The sequence below is a fragment of the Eschscholzia californica genome, unplaced genomic scaffold, assembly GCF_041429995.1.
Source record: "Eschscholzia californica isolate CP2 unplaced genomic scaffold, dmEscCali1.0.p SCAF_3, whole genome shotgun sequence".
NCBI classification, from domain to species: domain Eukaryota; kingdom Viridiplantae; phylum Streptophyta; class Magnoliopsida; order Ranunculales; family Papaveraceae; genus Eschscholzia; species Eschscholzia californica.
In genome coordinates, this window is record NW_028238420.1 from 33351519 (window position 1) to 33368632 (window position 17114).

Consider the following 17114-nt stretch of genomic DNA (forward strand, 5'->3'; position numbering starts at 1 on the left):
ATCAAGTATCTCTGTGAGAAAGAAAAATAAAATTATCAAAAGTAAATTAAGTTACCAAACCAACTTTTTGACTTTTTTTTACTTATAAGTAACACTTTTGTCAAATATATTTTTGAAACTTTTTTATTTTTTTAAAGTAAAAGAACTTCCACTACAAGCAAAAGTACTTCTACTTTTAGTTGCCAAACGACACCTAAGAATAAGGGATAGTTGTTGCACACATGCTACCCCATACCTTTTCCCCAGTTTTAATTGGCACTGACAGACGACCACCACAATCTCTCTTCTCTATAACAAACATCTCTATATCTTTCTAACAAATCTTTCTCCTCTCTTAACATATCCCTTTGGATCTTCTTCTCTCGAAGTGAACAAGAAAATTTGAGTTATAACTATGCTTACCAATCTGATAGGGGTAACCACATACCAGTGCCAACGGTAGCATACTACCAGTGGTTATACATAAGTACCGGTAGAGTTGTGCCAGTACTTAGGCATAACAACTGATAACTTCTCACACGGAGTACCATAACCTTAACTTTACGACGCTACCGTTGTACTGGTTGAAATAGGTTTCTTGAAGTTGTGAGAGAGTGAGAACGAGATTTAGCTAGAGAAACAGAAGAGTCAAAATTTAAGAGAAACATGAAAATTCTAATGTAAGCGATAGCCGATAGTACTTAACGGGACAAATAAATAAAGAGATCCGTTACAGAGAAGGCCGTTACAGGGCGGTAATTATGGTATAGAAATCGATAATAAAACAACTATGAAGAATTCCAAGTAAGGAGAGCTCGCTGAGGACAGATATAAATGTATGATGTATAGTAATATCTATTCTAAGTGGTTTATTTTTAAAAATATGAAATAGTTATAACTTTGTTAGAGGATCAAGTAATGAGATTTTTAGTTTAAATGTTAGCCCTGATTCCGCCACTAAATAATATCCATTGCAAACACACTTCAAACCACAAGCCCTGTTTCCAACCTACATATTTTGAAAATTAACTATTATATCTTCAACGTGATGCAACCTATTACAGACAATTGCAAACTACTACCAAGCGAGCCATTTGCAAATCCCAATCCAACGTACATGTTTAAAATTGACTATTATATCCCAAATAGTCTACAACCGACTACAACAAATCGAAAACTAATCGCGAAAAAAAAATCTCAGGGCTTTTGTTAGGCCTGGCATTTATAATAGTTATCTCAATAAAAAATATGCAAAAAAAAAATGTTTCAAATTTGAGAACCATCTTATCTTTTTGTTGCAATTAAAATTTCAGCTTCATATAAGAGATAATCTACTAGTTTAACAAAAAAAAAAAGAGATAATCTACTCAATCTGAAAAATGTTACAGGAAATCCAAAAATGCTAAAAATAAAAAATAATTAAATAAAGGAAAAAAAGTAGACACTCGTTCCTTTACATGATAGGAGGATGTCCATCAGTCTTAAGGTTTGAATAAAAAGAAGAAAGAGCCAGGGCAAAAAAATATTTGTGTCTGGAACGACCAATCCAATCTTCAACAAAGGGTAAGAAACCATCACCTGATAATAACTCATTTGCGTCGTATAGAATTTGAGCATTATTTATGTTTAAGCGGACACAGTAAAGAAACTAGAGACTTTATTGAGACACCAATCAATAGTAACTCAGGTCTTCCGTTGAGTTACAGATTAAGTGAAACGGGAGAGATCCATTGCTAAAAAAATAAAAATAAAAAGACGGGAGAGAGCAAGGAGATTGCCGAGAGAGACCCTTGCTCTCAACAACCACCTTACTGATTGGAGACCATTAGCGAAATCAACAAATCACCTCAAAGTCAAAACTGAGGCACAATACTTCACAAAAACCTAGCCATTTTGTTAGGTTTTTTTGGACTAGTAGTGCATACATGTACGTCATTTTTCCCTTCCTCACTCTAAGCATATATAAAAATATCATGGATCACAAAACTAAACCCAAGAATATCATGCCAAAAATTTCCATGTGTTTCTGACTTGTTACATTTAACTTGATAAATAATCTAATGGTCAAGAACAAGGATCAAAGATATTCGGTACAAGAAAACAGATCAAACATCTTCTCTCATGAGTAAATATCCTGAGGATATCAAGAACTGACCTTCAAATTGTGGGTAGAGGAGAAGGGATAATAGGTATCAACAACTCCTCAAACCGAAAATAAACTAATTATACACATCTCAAACCTGAGTTCATTTCAGAAACTGGTTGATGCCATGAAAACCAAATTAAATAAAGAACTGAGAAACAACTAAAAGTATATCGCTAACTTGGAAGTACTATGCTGACAAAAACCTCAGGAATTTGATCTCAAACTTGAACTGCCTCTCGTCTTCTTTCATTGTCTTTTTTAAATTACTTCTGGTACATTTCTGATGTTGCTCTCTACTTTTTCCATCTTTTGTCCCTTTTTATATGATTTCCTATACTTCTCTTGTGAAGGTGAAGGGTTAGATGAACAAGAAGAGACTAAAATAGATTAGATGGTAAGGTCCTTGAATTTTGGCTCTAGTTTTCCATTTACAGACTGAGAATTTGGGCTTTGATGATTCAAGCCTCCATTCTCAGGCATGTCAGGAATATTTGCATCAGTAGATTTGGACATGGCTGAGCTGCGGATGCCTTCGAAGTAACATGAGAACGGGAAGTATTCAGCACATCGTACTTTCCACCCTACAAGATAAATCAGATCAAATGTTCGTTAAAAGTGATTCAGTCGCACTCTGATTTCCAGAGAAAACCTCTCGACATGATTATAAATCTCCGTTGTCCTTCTAAGTTCATTGCAAACACACGAAATGGTCATCAGTGGTGCTTTGTCCAATTCAAATCTTAACTTCTTAAGTCTGAATTGGTCGAGTCGGATTTTAAAATGTTTGTTTTTCTGTTTTGGGGTTTCTAATGTGACGTCTGACTTGTCAAAATAGGTTCAGGCTGATTTTGGGTCCATCGTAGTCAGACTTCGAGCATAGTTAATAATTAAGTCTGAGTTCAGGCATAGTTATTAAAATACACCTGAAGTGAATGTTCTGACTTTGAGCAACACAGATCAGACTCAAGCAAATCAGATTCAGACAACTCAGACTCAGCTATAAGGGATAAATGCACCCTTAATCTGAAACCATCCAATAAAACAAAGAAAAATACGGAGCAGCAGAAATGACCAAGCAGCACTTACTAGATGCTGCATCTGTATCACCAAGAACTGTTCCAAGAAGTTTATGGACCGCAATACAATCCTTGAGCTTCCATTCCTTCACAGATCCCGGTGCTTCATTTCTGATCAATACATGAACCCTGAGTTAAACCTCATGTTTGCTTAACCATAAGGGTTGCCCTTGCCATCAATCAGGATTAATGATTTATGACTAAAGCTCTGTAAAATAATAATAACAATAACAATAAAAGAACAGATTGTTACGTTGTTTCTTCAATTAATTTGATGAGCTCAGGCTTCTTGTTAGGCTCCAAAACGTGTAACATTTCTGCAGCGGCTGTCCTATGCATCAAGGAATCTTCACAAGAGCAAATAAAAAGAATCAGTATAATAGATCTGACGATGTTTACTTGTTTAATGTAGCAAGATGTCGATGAAAACCTCTGTGCTTCTCCAAGAAAGATTGGTTAGCTTCAATCAAGGATTTCCCATTTAATTGACTGCCAGAAGAGAGAAGAGAGAAAAGTTCGTAGGGTTTTCCAAATTGTGTATTATAAGAATACATAGAATGATAGAAAAGAGAACTTCAGGGATAAAACCTCAAAGTAGCACGCTCAGCTTCTAATACACTCCAAACAAGTTTTTCCGAGTCAGTCGCTGGAGCAGACATACTATCCACCTTGTGGAAAAATCTTATCTGTTTTCAATGAAGTAATAGCATTAACAAGCGGCGGATCAAGCATGTTATTGAGGACTCAAGGACATTGGGAAAATGAGAAGTTCTTTTGCTACTAGATTTCACTTAAGCAGGAGGCAAAACATCAAATTAGGTCGAAATAGCTTACCAAACAGCGATGAGTATCGGGGCTATCCGCGTCCAATCTAAGCAGCTGCTTCAGAGCCTGAAAAAAGAACGATAGTTCTTAAGGACAACTGAAAAATATAAAAACGTCTATATAGGAGACATGTTGGTCTCTTCTCTGAACCAGCTACAAGATATATTTAGTAAAGACTAAGAGTAAGAACATTAAAGAATCAAATACCTAAACAACACAAAAGCAGCTTGACTGTCTCAAAATGAATGTATATTATGTATGGTATGTGTCAGTAATTTGCGAGATCACAGGATAGAAGACAACTACAAACAGACACAATAGAACCAGCTAGAAATTGTTACTTTGCAACTAGCAAGGGAACATTGTTGGACTTCTAAGATACAAACAACAAAACAAAGACAATAAGAAAGTATGAAGTTCAATAATGAAATAAACTACCCGGAAGGCAAGTAGAACTTTTTGTCTAGAAAGTATTAAGTTCAATAATGAAATAAACTACCCGGAAGGCAAGTAGAACTTTTTGTCTAGAAAGTATTAAGTTCAATGATGAAATAAACTACCTGGAAGGCAAGTAGAACTTTTCGTCTAGAAAGTATTAAGCTCAATAATGAAATAAACTACCTGGAAGGCAAGTAGAATTTTTTGTCTTCTCATGTTTACTTCGAAAGAGAGCAAGTGTGTCTCCAATTTATCTGGTGAACTCTTTTGGAGCAGCTTCAAGTACTTTGTGCTTTCCAATAATGGGTCTTCAACCTGATCAACAAAAGCAACTCAATGAGCCAATGAGGATATTATAAATCTCAATGCCCAAAAGTCTACTTCCTTTGGAAACAAGACATGAAGCTTCGAAGACATGCAAAAGACATCAGTGAAGCACCTCCAACAACTTGACCCCATGAGGATCTAGATCAACTGGCTTCGCAGGTTGGCGTTTTCCAGATTTTGAGTTTGCAGTTGCTGTTGCTTCCTCTTCATTTTTGTCTTCAGCCTCCTACAAAAAATAAAACATGTTACAGGATAATGAATAGAAGGGCTGGAAAGAATTTAAGAGAAAACTAGAATGTACCTTCTTAGCGCGAGCTTCAGCCTTCCTCTGTTTTTGTCTCAGTTTCTTTTTCTGAGCAGGAGGCAATTTGGACATTTCATCATCTTCTTCATTAGATGACTTTGAAGGAGAATCATACAACTTTATGTAGCATCTGGACATACAGAACACATTCAGTACAGCTGCATCCGTGTAGGAATTTACGATAATACAAGCATATCAAACAAATTACAAATTTGATACTGCAGTGTAATTTTCAATATGGGTTACGACAACGCTGGATAACAAATAGTTGTCTTTCCTTCTTGATCCTTATCAGTTGAGTCTTAAGACAACTTCCCTGATTTAATTAGTTACATAGACATCTTGTCCAATCAAGAAATACTATTTCACCTACCTAAAATTGCTGCATGCAGCATTTGGTGACTTTGACTTGTATTTAGTTGGTAAGCTATTCATCATGGGTAAAAGTTGTATGTAGTAGTGGGTTCTATTTTCCAATAGCTTTCTTTTCCAAGAATTTAGATTTTAACTTTCAATGGTTCACCATATCTGACATCCTAAGCAAATTCCGGACCCCAAAATCTGTATGCAGATTGCAGCACCCAGATGTACACAAAATAAAACACACTCTTATCAACATAATTTTCCATTAGGCAGTTGCACGGAACAGTCAAGACACCAACTCTTATCTATAGTTGTCTATAAAGTATAAACAACTGCACAATCAAATCTACACATTGACTTCTTTGCAAAACCAAGTTTCCTGTTAAAACAAGCAAATGCATTGAACTTCTTTGAGTTCTAAGTTGATTTACCAGGGTGAGTTGACTTCCTGTCTACTTTGTGAATTTTTTTTTTTGAATTAATTTAAAAGGAAAGAAAGAATAAGACTGTACAAGGGAGGGGGGCTAGCACGATTACAAGATTACATGCTTATAACACCCCCCCCCCCCCCCCCCCAATTTGACACGAAATCTAAATACGAATACGCCCTAGCCCAGCCCAGGGGCCTACTCCAATGGAATAGAACCCCCAATACATCCTCCTCCCCCACCTTGAAGGCACGGGTGGAGTCCTTAAAGATGCCCTCATTCCTAGCCTTCCATATACACCAGCAGACTGCTAGTGGGACCATAGCCCATAGGTTACGCTTTGATTTCTTCATAGGAATCTTCTTTCACTGAGCTAAGAGCTGAACGAGAGATCCGGGAAGACACCAGCTGACTCCAAGCGACCCAATGAAGAACTGCCATAGATTATCCGCCTCCGGGCAATGAATGAACAAGTGGGACACTGATTCTTCCTCCTGATTGCACCTTCCACATCTATTAGGCATAGTCCATCCTCTCCTTTTTAGATTATCCACCGTAGGCAACTTGCCTAGAGCTGCTGCCCAGACCATAAAGCTTACCCTAGGAGGGATACTGCTGGACCAAAGGGATCTGAAATCAAACGTATCCATCAACTGAGGTGAGATGAGGTTGAGCCTAGCATAACAGTTCCTAACCGAGAGCTTATCCTCTTCATCCTTAGCCCAGACCCTCACATCCTCCTTATCCTCTATTGGCACATGATTTTCCAGAAACTCAGTAGGTCTGCATAGATTGGGATCTCCCAATCATTCAAACTTCTTCTCGTACGAATATCCCATGAACCTAAGGATCGGTTGTAATGACTTTTAACCGAGTCCAGCTGAGATGTTGAGATAAAGTAGATAGCTGGGTATCTCTCCTTGAGGGGAATATGTGAGCACCAGACATCCTCCCAGAATCTAATGTACTCCCCATCTCCCAGAACCCACTTAGTTAAACTAAGGAAGTGTTTCTCTCTGGCCGATATCCCCTTCCATAGCCCACATCCAAACGGAGACTTTATCAATCCGATATTAAGACCAGTTAGAAATAATTTCTCCATAAGTTTATGTCATTTTGTAAACTAATTTACCTACTCAGTGCTAAACTACCTACAGGTTTACAAGTTAAAATATGGTAATCATAGCTAGCTATTCACATAGGATTAGCAGTATCACTTCAAGCCGCAAGTAGGCAACGGTAAAATGTGATATTTCAACACCAGGATCAAGCTTTGCTTAATCAATTGTGTAGAAACATCATATCCACATGCAAAGAGATCTTTAAATTGAGGGTTTAAAGAATTTGGCTACTAAACTTGCACTTACATATCATGATGATTGCCTGAATAACAGAAAAAAAAATCACCTGATGGCTCCAGCAGCCGCCTTATGAAAGTATGCATGTGAATGCAGCCTGTCTTGAAATCTCAGCATTTCGAGATAGGCACGCAAAGTCATTTTTCTTAAGCAATAAGAATGAAAGTCAAATTGGTCCTCAGTCATATCGGCATAGTGCTTCTCCACAGCTAGAAACTTTTTCAAAGCTCGTCCAAGATCGCCTTGTCTAAAGTAACTATCACCAGAAGCAAGTTCATACCTTCAAAGAATATATATACAACAGAATTAGTTGGAGAACTTAACCAAGCATTCTGTATCAAATAATATACCCAAGAGAAGAACAAGAGTACAAGACTTACCACATGCACTGCATGTCGTGCAGGTTATTGTGTTGATCCCCATCTTTGGTGAACAATACAGCTGTTTTTTCAGCCAACCCTACCTGCAGGAAATATCAGACCATATAAAAACAGATAGCAAAATGGAGAACTCCAAAGAAAAACGTAAAACTTTCATTTTACAAACCTGATCAGCCTGAAGCATGCGTTTGACACACTCACTATTTATGAAACGATCGGCGAGATCCATGCACCTAGCTTCATCCGCCAAAGCAGCGGCAGCTGCCAGATCGCCTGCATGCTTCATTATCCTACCCTGTGATCACAGTACATGCCATATTAATAGTTAGAAGGAAAAAAAATCATACATACATATGTGTACACATACATACAGATTTATATAAGATGGATAATTGAAGAACTAGGTCTTTTTACTCAACCACAATTTCGTAAAAATCTTATGTGCGTAAAATAATGATTGGTCATTCCTAGACAATTAATCCACCTATAGGGTTCGGCTGGAGATCAATATGAAACAATATAAAATGATTTGGCATGAGACATCAATTAGAGTAGTTTATTATTAAAGATATCAACGATTGGAACATATATAAGAAAATAAAATTTTAGCTGTCACAATATCCTTAAGAATCTTAATACGGTAAAACAAACCTTGACCAAATACAAATCGATCACAGTTGGAGTGTGCTCAATTGCCTCGTCGATTTTCTGAAGGGCAGTCTCATATTGGCCTCTTTTGTCATAATGCTGAATCAACACAGATTTTCTAATCAATATCATTAATACAGAGAGGTATATCATGTGAAATAAATTGAGCCAGGATCAAACAACTAAAAGACAACCTGAGACAATAGAAACAAAGTCCACATAAGTGTTGAAGGAGGTTCCTTCTCTGCCCTGTAAATCAGTAACACTTTTATCAATAATTAGAGGAATACTCCGGTAATTTTCGCGAAAAAAGTTACTTAAATAATCACAACTATAGTACTGTTGCTATTTTTGCCTTTTATAACAAAGAACACAAAAAAGTTATTTTCGAAAACCTTATCTCAAGAGAATCACACATTCACACCTACATGTGTGAAGTGAAAATTGCTGATATCTTAGTAGCTTATTTTTTAACTAAAAAAGGATTTTAGTAGCTTATTTGTTGAACGACCTCATGTGTTTCACTAATAACATTGTACCAGTCTAAGAAAAGAGGTCACACTACTAATTTCAAAATGTGAATATATACAATTGAGAGATGACAAATATGAATGTATAATTCGGGCATTATGGAAGGAAAGAAATGGCAAAATCCTCAAGCATTCTAACACCAACAGCTTCCTCGAGGTGGAAGACATTCTAGCTCTCCTGTACCATCAGAGTAGGCTGACTCCTTCGGCGAAGGATAAGTCATATTGTGATTTTATGTTTAAATGGGAGGAGTTGACGATGCAACATATTTCAATTATTCTTTTTAACCCACTTGTACATCCTTTTCCCTTTTTAAATATTAATTCAAAGTTTCAAAAAAAAAAAAGATGACAAACCAAAAACAAATCAAACAGGTAGAGTATGACGGAACATAAGAGCCTGACTCATTACATTGGCTTAAAACAGAAAGTAATAAACGAAAAGAAAAAAGAAGTTGCTATCAGAAGCATGGTTCTTTAAGTAATGAATTTCAGCTCAGTTAATCTGCAGTACGTTTAAGACATTGTGCAGCACACCGCAAATCTTGGCACCGAAGAAACTTACAATTTATAATACATTATTGTACACAGAGAAACTTATAATACAATTACCTCCCTGGGTACGCTCCACTTGTCTTGATTGAACTTTCCAATTCAAGAATTAATTGCTCTATGATGTCTGCCTGTACAAGTACCACCATACAACAGTAAGAAATCAGTCCACTAATTGGTTCGGTATTTTAACCAGCTAACATCGTAGAAGAAATTTTCATTAAAGTAACTTTACTAACCTTCCCATGATGGCCATACAAAGGACAGAGGTCAGAGAACAGTGAAGGGACTCCCTATATGCACAACATGAAGAAGAAATTGTTTAATTTCTAAAATCGAAGCTAGCAAAATCAGCCTAACAGATGACTTCAGCCACCCAAGATGTAGACAATTAGAAGTACCTTGGTTAAGAGAGGCCTAATATAGTTATCTGCTGCTTCCCGGAATTTTTCACCATCGAGAAAATCAAGTGGTATTCTCTGCAATGATAAATTCAACAATCACTCAAATCACTTTGAAGTGCAATAGTAACGAAAAGAGTATGTTGAGTAAGTGATATAAACAGGAGAATGCATGTCTATCTTTCGGCTAAGAAAATTAATAGCATGAAATTCAACAAAATAGGGAAAAAAATACTTTCAGAGAAAAAAGGGCTTTGTGGGTAAGATAATTTAATATTAAAGGTGCTTCTGCAAAATAAAGAACCCCACCAGACAATCGTTCACCCCACCCCTTCACCTTAGTTATCTCATTCTCATCCCACCATAATGACACCATCACCACTTCATCTTTGCTACCGTGTATATTGCCACAGTGACATTTTTACTGATTGACTTGTAAGTCAATTCTCAATACTTTCTCAGACTAGCTTCTTCTAACATCTCAACAGGGGAAGTTATTCTAGTAGAAATAATAACCCTTTCAGTTCTCGTGACCGAACTTAATCAGCTTATCTATGTAATTATGCTCTTAAAATCTTTTCTCAAGAAGCAGTTCCCAGGCACACTATTATTAGCACTTACTACTATACTACTCAAAAAACTCAATCCAAGTGTCAACTGAGAACATGCACATGGAAGGGTCCCAACTCTCACCCGATCCCCTGCCATTTGTGGCCGAAATCCTCGTGGATGAACAGATGAAAATTATGGGACTGTTCTTTACTTGATTTTGTATAAACAAATTAACCAAAATGAATGGATAAAGAGTAATACAAATCCCCTTGTTGACATTTCTAGTATGAAAGGGAATAGAAAACAAAGCAACACCTTAACTGTGAACATTGAAGTGGAGCAATATCACAACCTGTTCCATGCATTTATTCCGGAAATATTATTTACCTTAACAGCAGAGGACCAACTATATTGCTCTCTAAGTGATTTGTACAGGGCATCTAACTGTTCAATTTCATCAGCCGAATACTTGCCATTTTCTGAATAAAGCCCTACACATTTTTGTAGTCCAGCATAATATCTGCAGCAACGAAATAGTCAGATAATAACCTATTCGCTTGAGATATGGACAAGGCTTGACCTCGACCAGATAATATGAAGTCTTATTTAAGTACATAGATATAAAGAAGAATTCCAAGCAAAAAACTCCGTGCAGGACCAATTTTTTATTCAAGACCTATTTTCAAATAGTTAAAGTACATAGAGCAAAGCTCTATTCAAAACCTTATGCAACTCAAAGGGATTGTCAATTACGACATCAGTTATGACTAGCCACTTGTCAACCACTCACCTCAACCAAGGATTTGTGAAGCTTTGGAAGTCAAAAGATTGAAAGAAGGCTTGTAATTTTGTAAGGCATGTTATGTCAGCCGACTATGTGTGCATCTACAAGGAAGACAACTAGAAGCTCGTGATATTGGATATGAAAGAAGAGTGGAATCTGCTGAGTCACTGTTCATTCTAGGCCTACAGATATTCGTACTGCTCCTTTATGTTTCTAGTAGTAACAGTGAAAATGTACAACTGTAATTGAGTTGAATAAGCCTAGATAGTCATCTTCTAATTTTCTGAATAACAGAAAAATTGTATAAGCTTAGTCTCATTTTAGTAATAATTTTAACAGCTACACGTTGCTGTAACTTGTAAGTTTCTTTCTTTTTTCTATGTGCACTCTTCCGTTTCATCAGTTGTATTTCTTTTTCTTTCGAACAAGAGAGAATATGAACATTAATTTACATAAAAGTTTCTCCGACTTGATATAACTTGGTGTTTTCAGCTAGAATACTTAAGAGGGGCATTACACAAACAAGAGACAGACAACCCCTTCCCAGACATACGAAATAAGTATCACATTAGACAAATTCACAAGGCAAGATATCGACATAAATAAACTAGAAACTGAATATTTAAATACCATCCTCTTCTTTACCAATTTATAAAAGTACACCATAAAAATAAATATAACTGAATACCTACCGTACTAGTAACTTCTTAACAGAAGAATTCAAGTGTTCACCTGTAATTATCTGGATTCATGGAGAGCAAAACTCTATATATTTTCTCTCCTTCATCTAGGCGATTAAGCTTCACAAGCAGAGTAACCTGCTGTTCCTTGTAAGCTAACTTATCAACCTGCAGCAATGACAACGGGAAAGAGGACGACTTGTTCAGTTCTTGAAAGTTATATGCATGCCTAAATTACCTAGCAACATAATATGAACTCACAATCTTCGATTCATTCTTGTTTAGTTCCTCGAGCGCTCTTTCAAGAAGCCCACATTCCTCTAATATAGAGACCTGTAAAGAAAGACAGATGCAGATATCCATCAACTATCGGAACTACAAGTGACCTTTTTCATATCTTATACTTAAACAAGAAAAGAACAACTGCACATCAACAGACAGTGCAAATGTAACTGGGAGAAGTAGAGGTACTTGAGCAACAAATGAGCAAATATTAATGATGTGAACTGCAAATATCTCAGGGCGTGCAACAATTTGACAATATCACAGTAAAAAAATTAAACTGTATTGCTTCTGAGTTGCAATAAATTAGAATATGTTATTTTTTAGCCCATCAGTTATAAGCTGCATCCAGTAAACACAAAGAAAACCCAACTTGACAAGCATGTGAAACATAAAACAGATTTCTAGCATGTGCATTGTAGATTTAAGATTGTACCTTGTATAGAAGCATTTCTCCATGTTCACAACGTTCATTTTCTGGAGGATAATCTTCTTCTAGTGTTCCTTCATAGGCTTCCAAGATCTCGACTGCTTTTGAACCACTATGGACAAATTTGAAAAGCAACACCAATTGAATTACAATGATAGATGAATTTCTGTTAAATAGAGCAGCGTGATTTATAAAGATGGCGAGATCTGAAAGTTATTATCAACAAAATAATAGAACAAGCACTAGCTAACAACTTTTAAAAAGATAACTACTACCTATAATTTAAGAAACTAAAATATCAATGTCATGCAAAGTTAACATTTGAAGCTGGATGAATGTTCATTTGCATCATTGGGAGATGTACTTTAGAAGTACAACAAGGCAAACCCGGATAAAAATTAAGTTGTAGCTAAAATAAATGCATACTTAGAGTTTAAGTGATGGGAAACGGCAAAACCAATCCAGTTCATGCGATGATTCGGCTTCAGGCTTAGGAGTTGCTGTCTAGTCTCAACAAAACCCGACAAGTCTCGCATTTGTGCCTATAATAACAATGATAGATTCATTAGCAACAGGGAATGAGAACGCAAACTGAATCAACATATAAATACTAAGCTAAACTCACATACAAGAGAATTTGCTACAATATCAGTGATCTATCCAACTAAAGCAGATAATACCAATTAAGTATGTTCTTGACCTCTCATGCATGCATTTTACTCTTAACCTTGTAATGCGACTAGTTTGAAGTGTTCATTAATGTGTGACAGGATATTGGGAACATTGTCAGACTCCAAAGATTATATTCATCCCATTTTGACTTCCAGAAAAGAAAATGAGATGAGTGCGCACAACTTGGTGTTTGAAAGAGAGTGGACGGACTTTTACCAATGCTGTACTGCAATATTTCTTATCGGAATAGTAATTTCCAATCTGACAAGACTAAGAGAGGTTTACTCTTTCTGTAATGATTAAGATGCTATCAAAATTACATGTCTGACTGATATTACCAAATAAAGGTCCTCTTCTCTTTCAAAGCTGACAAAAGATGGAGCTAAACTTGCCCCAACAGTAAATCCTAGGCAACATCGATAATATATAGATAAATAAACATTTTTCCTTTCTGTTGAAACTAATACACAACAACCTTATTTCTTGTTTTTGTGAATTAATATTGAATAAAGAACTAAACCTTGTTTCTCATTTGCCATGAAATACTAGACAACAAGTCACGCACAAAATAGGTTCCCCTAGTTCAATCATGTTACAGGAAGTAACTTGCTGTAACAGAATAAATAGAACATTGTATTGTATATCTGTTAGCCCTTGGCCAACAGGCATTTACCAACTGAATTTGCATATAATAGTGTTATTACAGGCAAAATAATGATGGAGCTGCCATTTACAAGAGAACTTTGACCAAGATTCCTCTTTCTTTCTGTTAGGAGTGACCAATACCTGAGGATGATTTTTATATGACAACAGATGCAACTCATATATCGTATCACTACTACGGTAATTTTATTTGTTTCTCAAGTCCTTTGCTGCAACAGTTCACGTGTTTACAAGGAAATGATTGAGTTTGAGAGAGAAAAGAGGTATACAATTCAATTCAAGGTGGTAGAAATATAGATGGTGAGAAAAAATTGAAGTAGGTGAACTATTGCAGTTATCTTTAATCTTACCGCAATATGCATGGTCTATGAAAACCAATGGCCAAGAAGAATTACCAAAAAACAAGTCAATGAAGTCATACATGACTTTTTTCAATTTCCTCAATTCAGCACCTATCATTCTAAACATACATTTGGTTCCTACACGGAACCAGTCTACTCCATTATAGTCTTGCATAAGGTCAATATTGATTAGGGAAGGTGACAGTGCCACCAAATGAGCAATCTTATACTCTTTTTACTTAATGCACGGATTTGACTTCTCAGTTTTGAAATAGACCAATTTGGTTAGTCATGATAATAGGGCAGACTCAGACTAATTATACCAGTTATAACAATAGTAGTGATATCTTAAACTAGGATAGTGGAAGCCTCAACGTATATCAAACATTAAAATGTATGACCTGTTTTGAAACAAAAGTAATTACACATTCGCATAGTAGAGGTAACGAAGAGTAAAGAAACAAGAACTGCTTAAAGGGAAATCTTTAAGCAACAGAACAGATGTCAACCTGCAGGAGAGACAGGTCCCGAAGTATTTCAATATTATCGGGATCTATCCTCAAAGCATTTCTATAACATTTGATCGCCTCCCTGTATTCCCGGTCAGATCGATATAGTAGACCATATACATGCCAGCAAACATGACTTTTGAGGTCATTCTGCAATATATCGAAACTGTTAGGGAGCAAAGTACAAGAAGTTTCGTCAACAAGAAAAGATAATCTACCGCATCACTAAAAGAATATTACAACCTTTAAGCCACGTCGAACAAGCTCATATGCTTCTGATTTGCGGTCCATGCAATTCAACGTTAATCCCTTCATTGATAAGGTTTCTATAAAGCAAAGGAGCTTAAAATTTTAGAGCGAAAATCCCAAAGTAGTAAATCGATACAAGTCTGTATTAAAAATGATACAAAAAGAAGACAACAACTGTTGTATATTACAGAACAGAACTATTAGCAGAATATAATGTTCTAGTTGTTACATTGGTTTAGAACAGAGTGCAGATACCCCCTCAATAACTATTACAGACTTTTGCTATTCGATAAGAAAAATACCAGACTTTTGACGTTATCCTTTTTTCTCTATGAAACTTCGAATCAATATATCAAAAGAAAGGTAATAAGGAGGAAGAAAACTGAAAAATAAAACAGAAAAAGAAACGTCATGGATTAGGAAGATAGTTTACATGTTGCGACATCCAAACCTCCCAATTTCCCTTATCACAACAAAAGAACATCAGTTTCGAAGCATTGTTCACTGACTTTAGTATGTGGAAGTTCTTTATACCAATATATAACCACAATCTAAAATCCAGTCATTACAGGCTAATATTCTCAATTTCTCGACATTCAAATACTAATTTGGAATTAAAAGTTTAGCTTAAGCTCAACATACCTCCATGGTCTGGAAACTTTTTCAAAATAGCATCTGCAGCCTTCAAACCCTTTTTATATTGTTTAGTTTCATATGATTTCTGCCATCAAAAGAAAGACGTGAGACGGTAAAATAGGTAAATAAAAAATTTATGAAAAATTGTCCATCTGTTGATGCACTTTACATGGAGAACAACCACAAAAGACAAATAGACAGTAAAAGGTGTATACTGCCAAAAGGAAATCATTAGGTATTATGTTAAATGTATCTGAGTCCAGTTTATTTGTAAAAGTAACAACAATCGAAATTTTATATGGGTAATATTTTAAATACACGGTGAGATTAAGTAAACATTTGTGAAATACGGAAAATCAAGGCTTGGGGTTGGAATCAGATGCAGCTTGCATGCAAGCTGAGTAACACATTCATGATGCGACCCCTAGATTTGTAATCCCTAAACAAGAACAAATTGCTCTATAAAAATCTGTTAATCATTTGAGCCTGGATTTCAAATAAAGTTTTAAACTTGGAAGAACAAAAACCTAATTACACTTTGCTCATCAATGAATACACATGATTATCAAATATAGCATGTAAACTAGCTTAAAATTATTAACTTTAATAGACCATAAATAGACATCATACTATCACCAAATCAGTACTATAAATAGATTGAGTTAACTCTAGCACAAATTAAACACTGAGAGACGATTCACAGATTCTCACAGTTAATCGCACAATCCAAATCAAACGGCATAATACAAATCAATACGATACTCAAAGTTTTAGTAAAAAAAAGGGCATTTTTTTCTAAATAGGTTACTAAACTAACACTTCAAATAATCAAAATGAATTGAAATCAGATAAATAAATCAATAAATATAGTAAAAAAAAAAATCGGAGACTTTAACGAACTGAAAACAAAAACCTAGGGTTTTTGATGGACGAATTATATGGATTGAAGACAAAAAATTAGCTATTGTCATGCTAGTTGATAGAATAAATAAGGTATAGAGAGGAAGCTTACGACAATGAGCTTAAAGAGATTTGCTTCTTTAGGAGGAAGAGAGGCCCCCATCGTTACAGAGATTCTGGTGATGATAGAGAGAGAGGGGAAAGATGGAGAGGAAGAAGGTGCGGAGTTTAAGAGCTAAAGATGCGTAGGTTAAGAGCTGCCGCAAAGTAGAGAGAGAGAGAGAAGATGATGGAAGGCGCTGCGGTTCCTTCTATTATCTGCTTCAACCCTACAACCAGCAGAAGTAATAACTAAAAGAGAGAGAGAGAGAGAGTGATGCCTTCGAGAGATAAAAATTGGAGAAGGGGTATCCGTGTAATTTAGAGTTGAGTCACTTTTTCTATGAAGCTTATGAATACACCCCCGTATTTGTTTGACTGCAATACCCTTTACTGTCGAGAAATTTCGTGGTCAATATACAGAGACTGACCTAAAATCCCTCCACCACCAAGAGAGTCAAGGAGAAAATCAAAGGCTTTGATGAGGCGAAATCGTCGGTGGACTGGTATACCAGTGGAGTATCATAAACAGGTTGTTGTTATGAGATGGCCCTATAGTAGA

The 17114-nt window shown here is 36.0% G+C and overlaps 1 protein-coding gene across 1 annotated transcript; it reads right to left on the reverse strand.

Moving 5' to 3' along the window:
- Positions 1 to 1983: 1983 nt before the first annotated feature.
- Positions 1984 to 16784, reverse strand: EMB2753 (tetratricopeptide repeat (TPR)-containing protein). Its single transcript, XM_086666875.1, has 26 exons — positions 16566 to 16784; positions 15560 to 15638; positions 14912 to 14994; positions 14669 to 14818; positions 12910 to 13025; positions 12490 to 12595; positions 12033 to 12104; positions 11824 to 11939; positions 10695 to 10827; positions 9756 to 9833; positions 9594 to 9647; positions 9415 to 9485; positions 8467 to 8521; positions 8276 to 8371; positions 7791 to 7919; positions 7625 to 7707; positions 7294 to 7524; positions 5093 to 5225; positions 4904 to 5017; positions 4648 to 4779; positions 4036 to 4092; positions 3790 to 3887; positions 3632 to 3690; positions 3455 to 3548; positions 3212 to 3312; positions 1984 to 2706 (listed from the first exon to the last, which is right to left on the reverse strand). The coding sequence occupies exons 1-26, from the start codon at positions 16614 to 16616 to the stop codon at positions 2513 to 2515; spliced, it is 2685 nt and encodes an 894-aa protein (XP_086523001.1). The 5' UTR covers positions 16617 to 16784; the 3' UTR covers positions 1984 to 2512.
- Between the last annotated feature and the right edge of the window lie 330 nt (positions 16785 to 17114).

Coding starts and splice junctions, on each gene's coding strand:
- EMB2753 (XM_086666875.1), bottom strand. CDS start 16,616: ATGGGGGCCTCTCTTCCTCCTAAAGAAGCAAATCTCTTTAAGCTCATT. Junction 5,226..7,293: donor GCGGCTGCTGGAGCCATCAG/GTGATTTTTTTT, acceptor CTGTATGTCCAG/ATGCTACATAAAGTTGTATG. Junction 5,018..5,092: donor CTGAAGCTCGCGCTAAGAAG/GTACATTCTAGT, acceptor TATTTTTTGTAG/GAGGCTGAAGACAAAAATGA.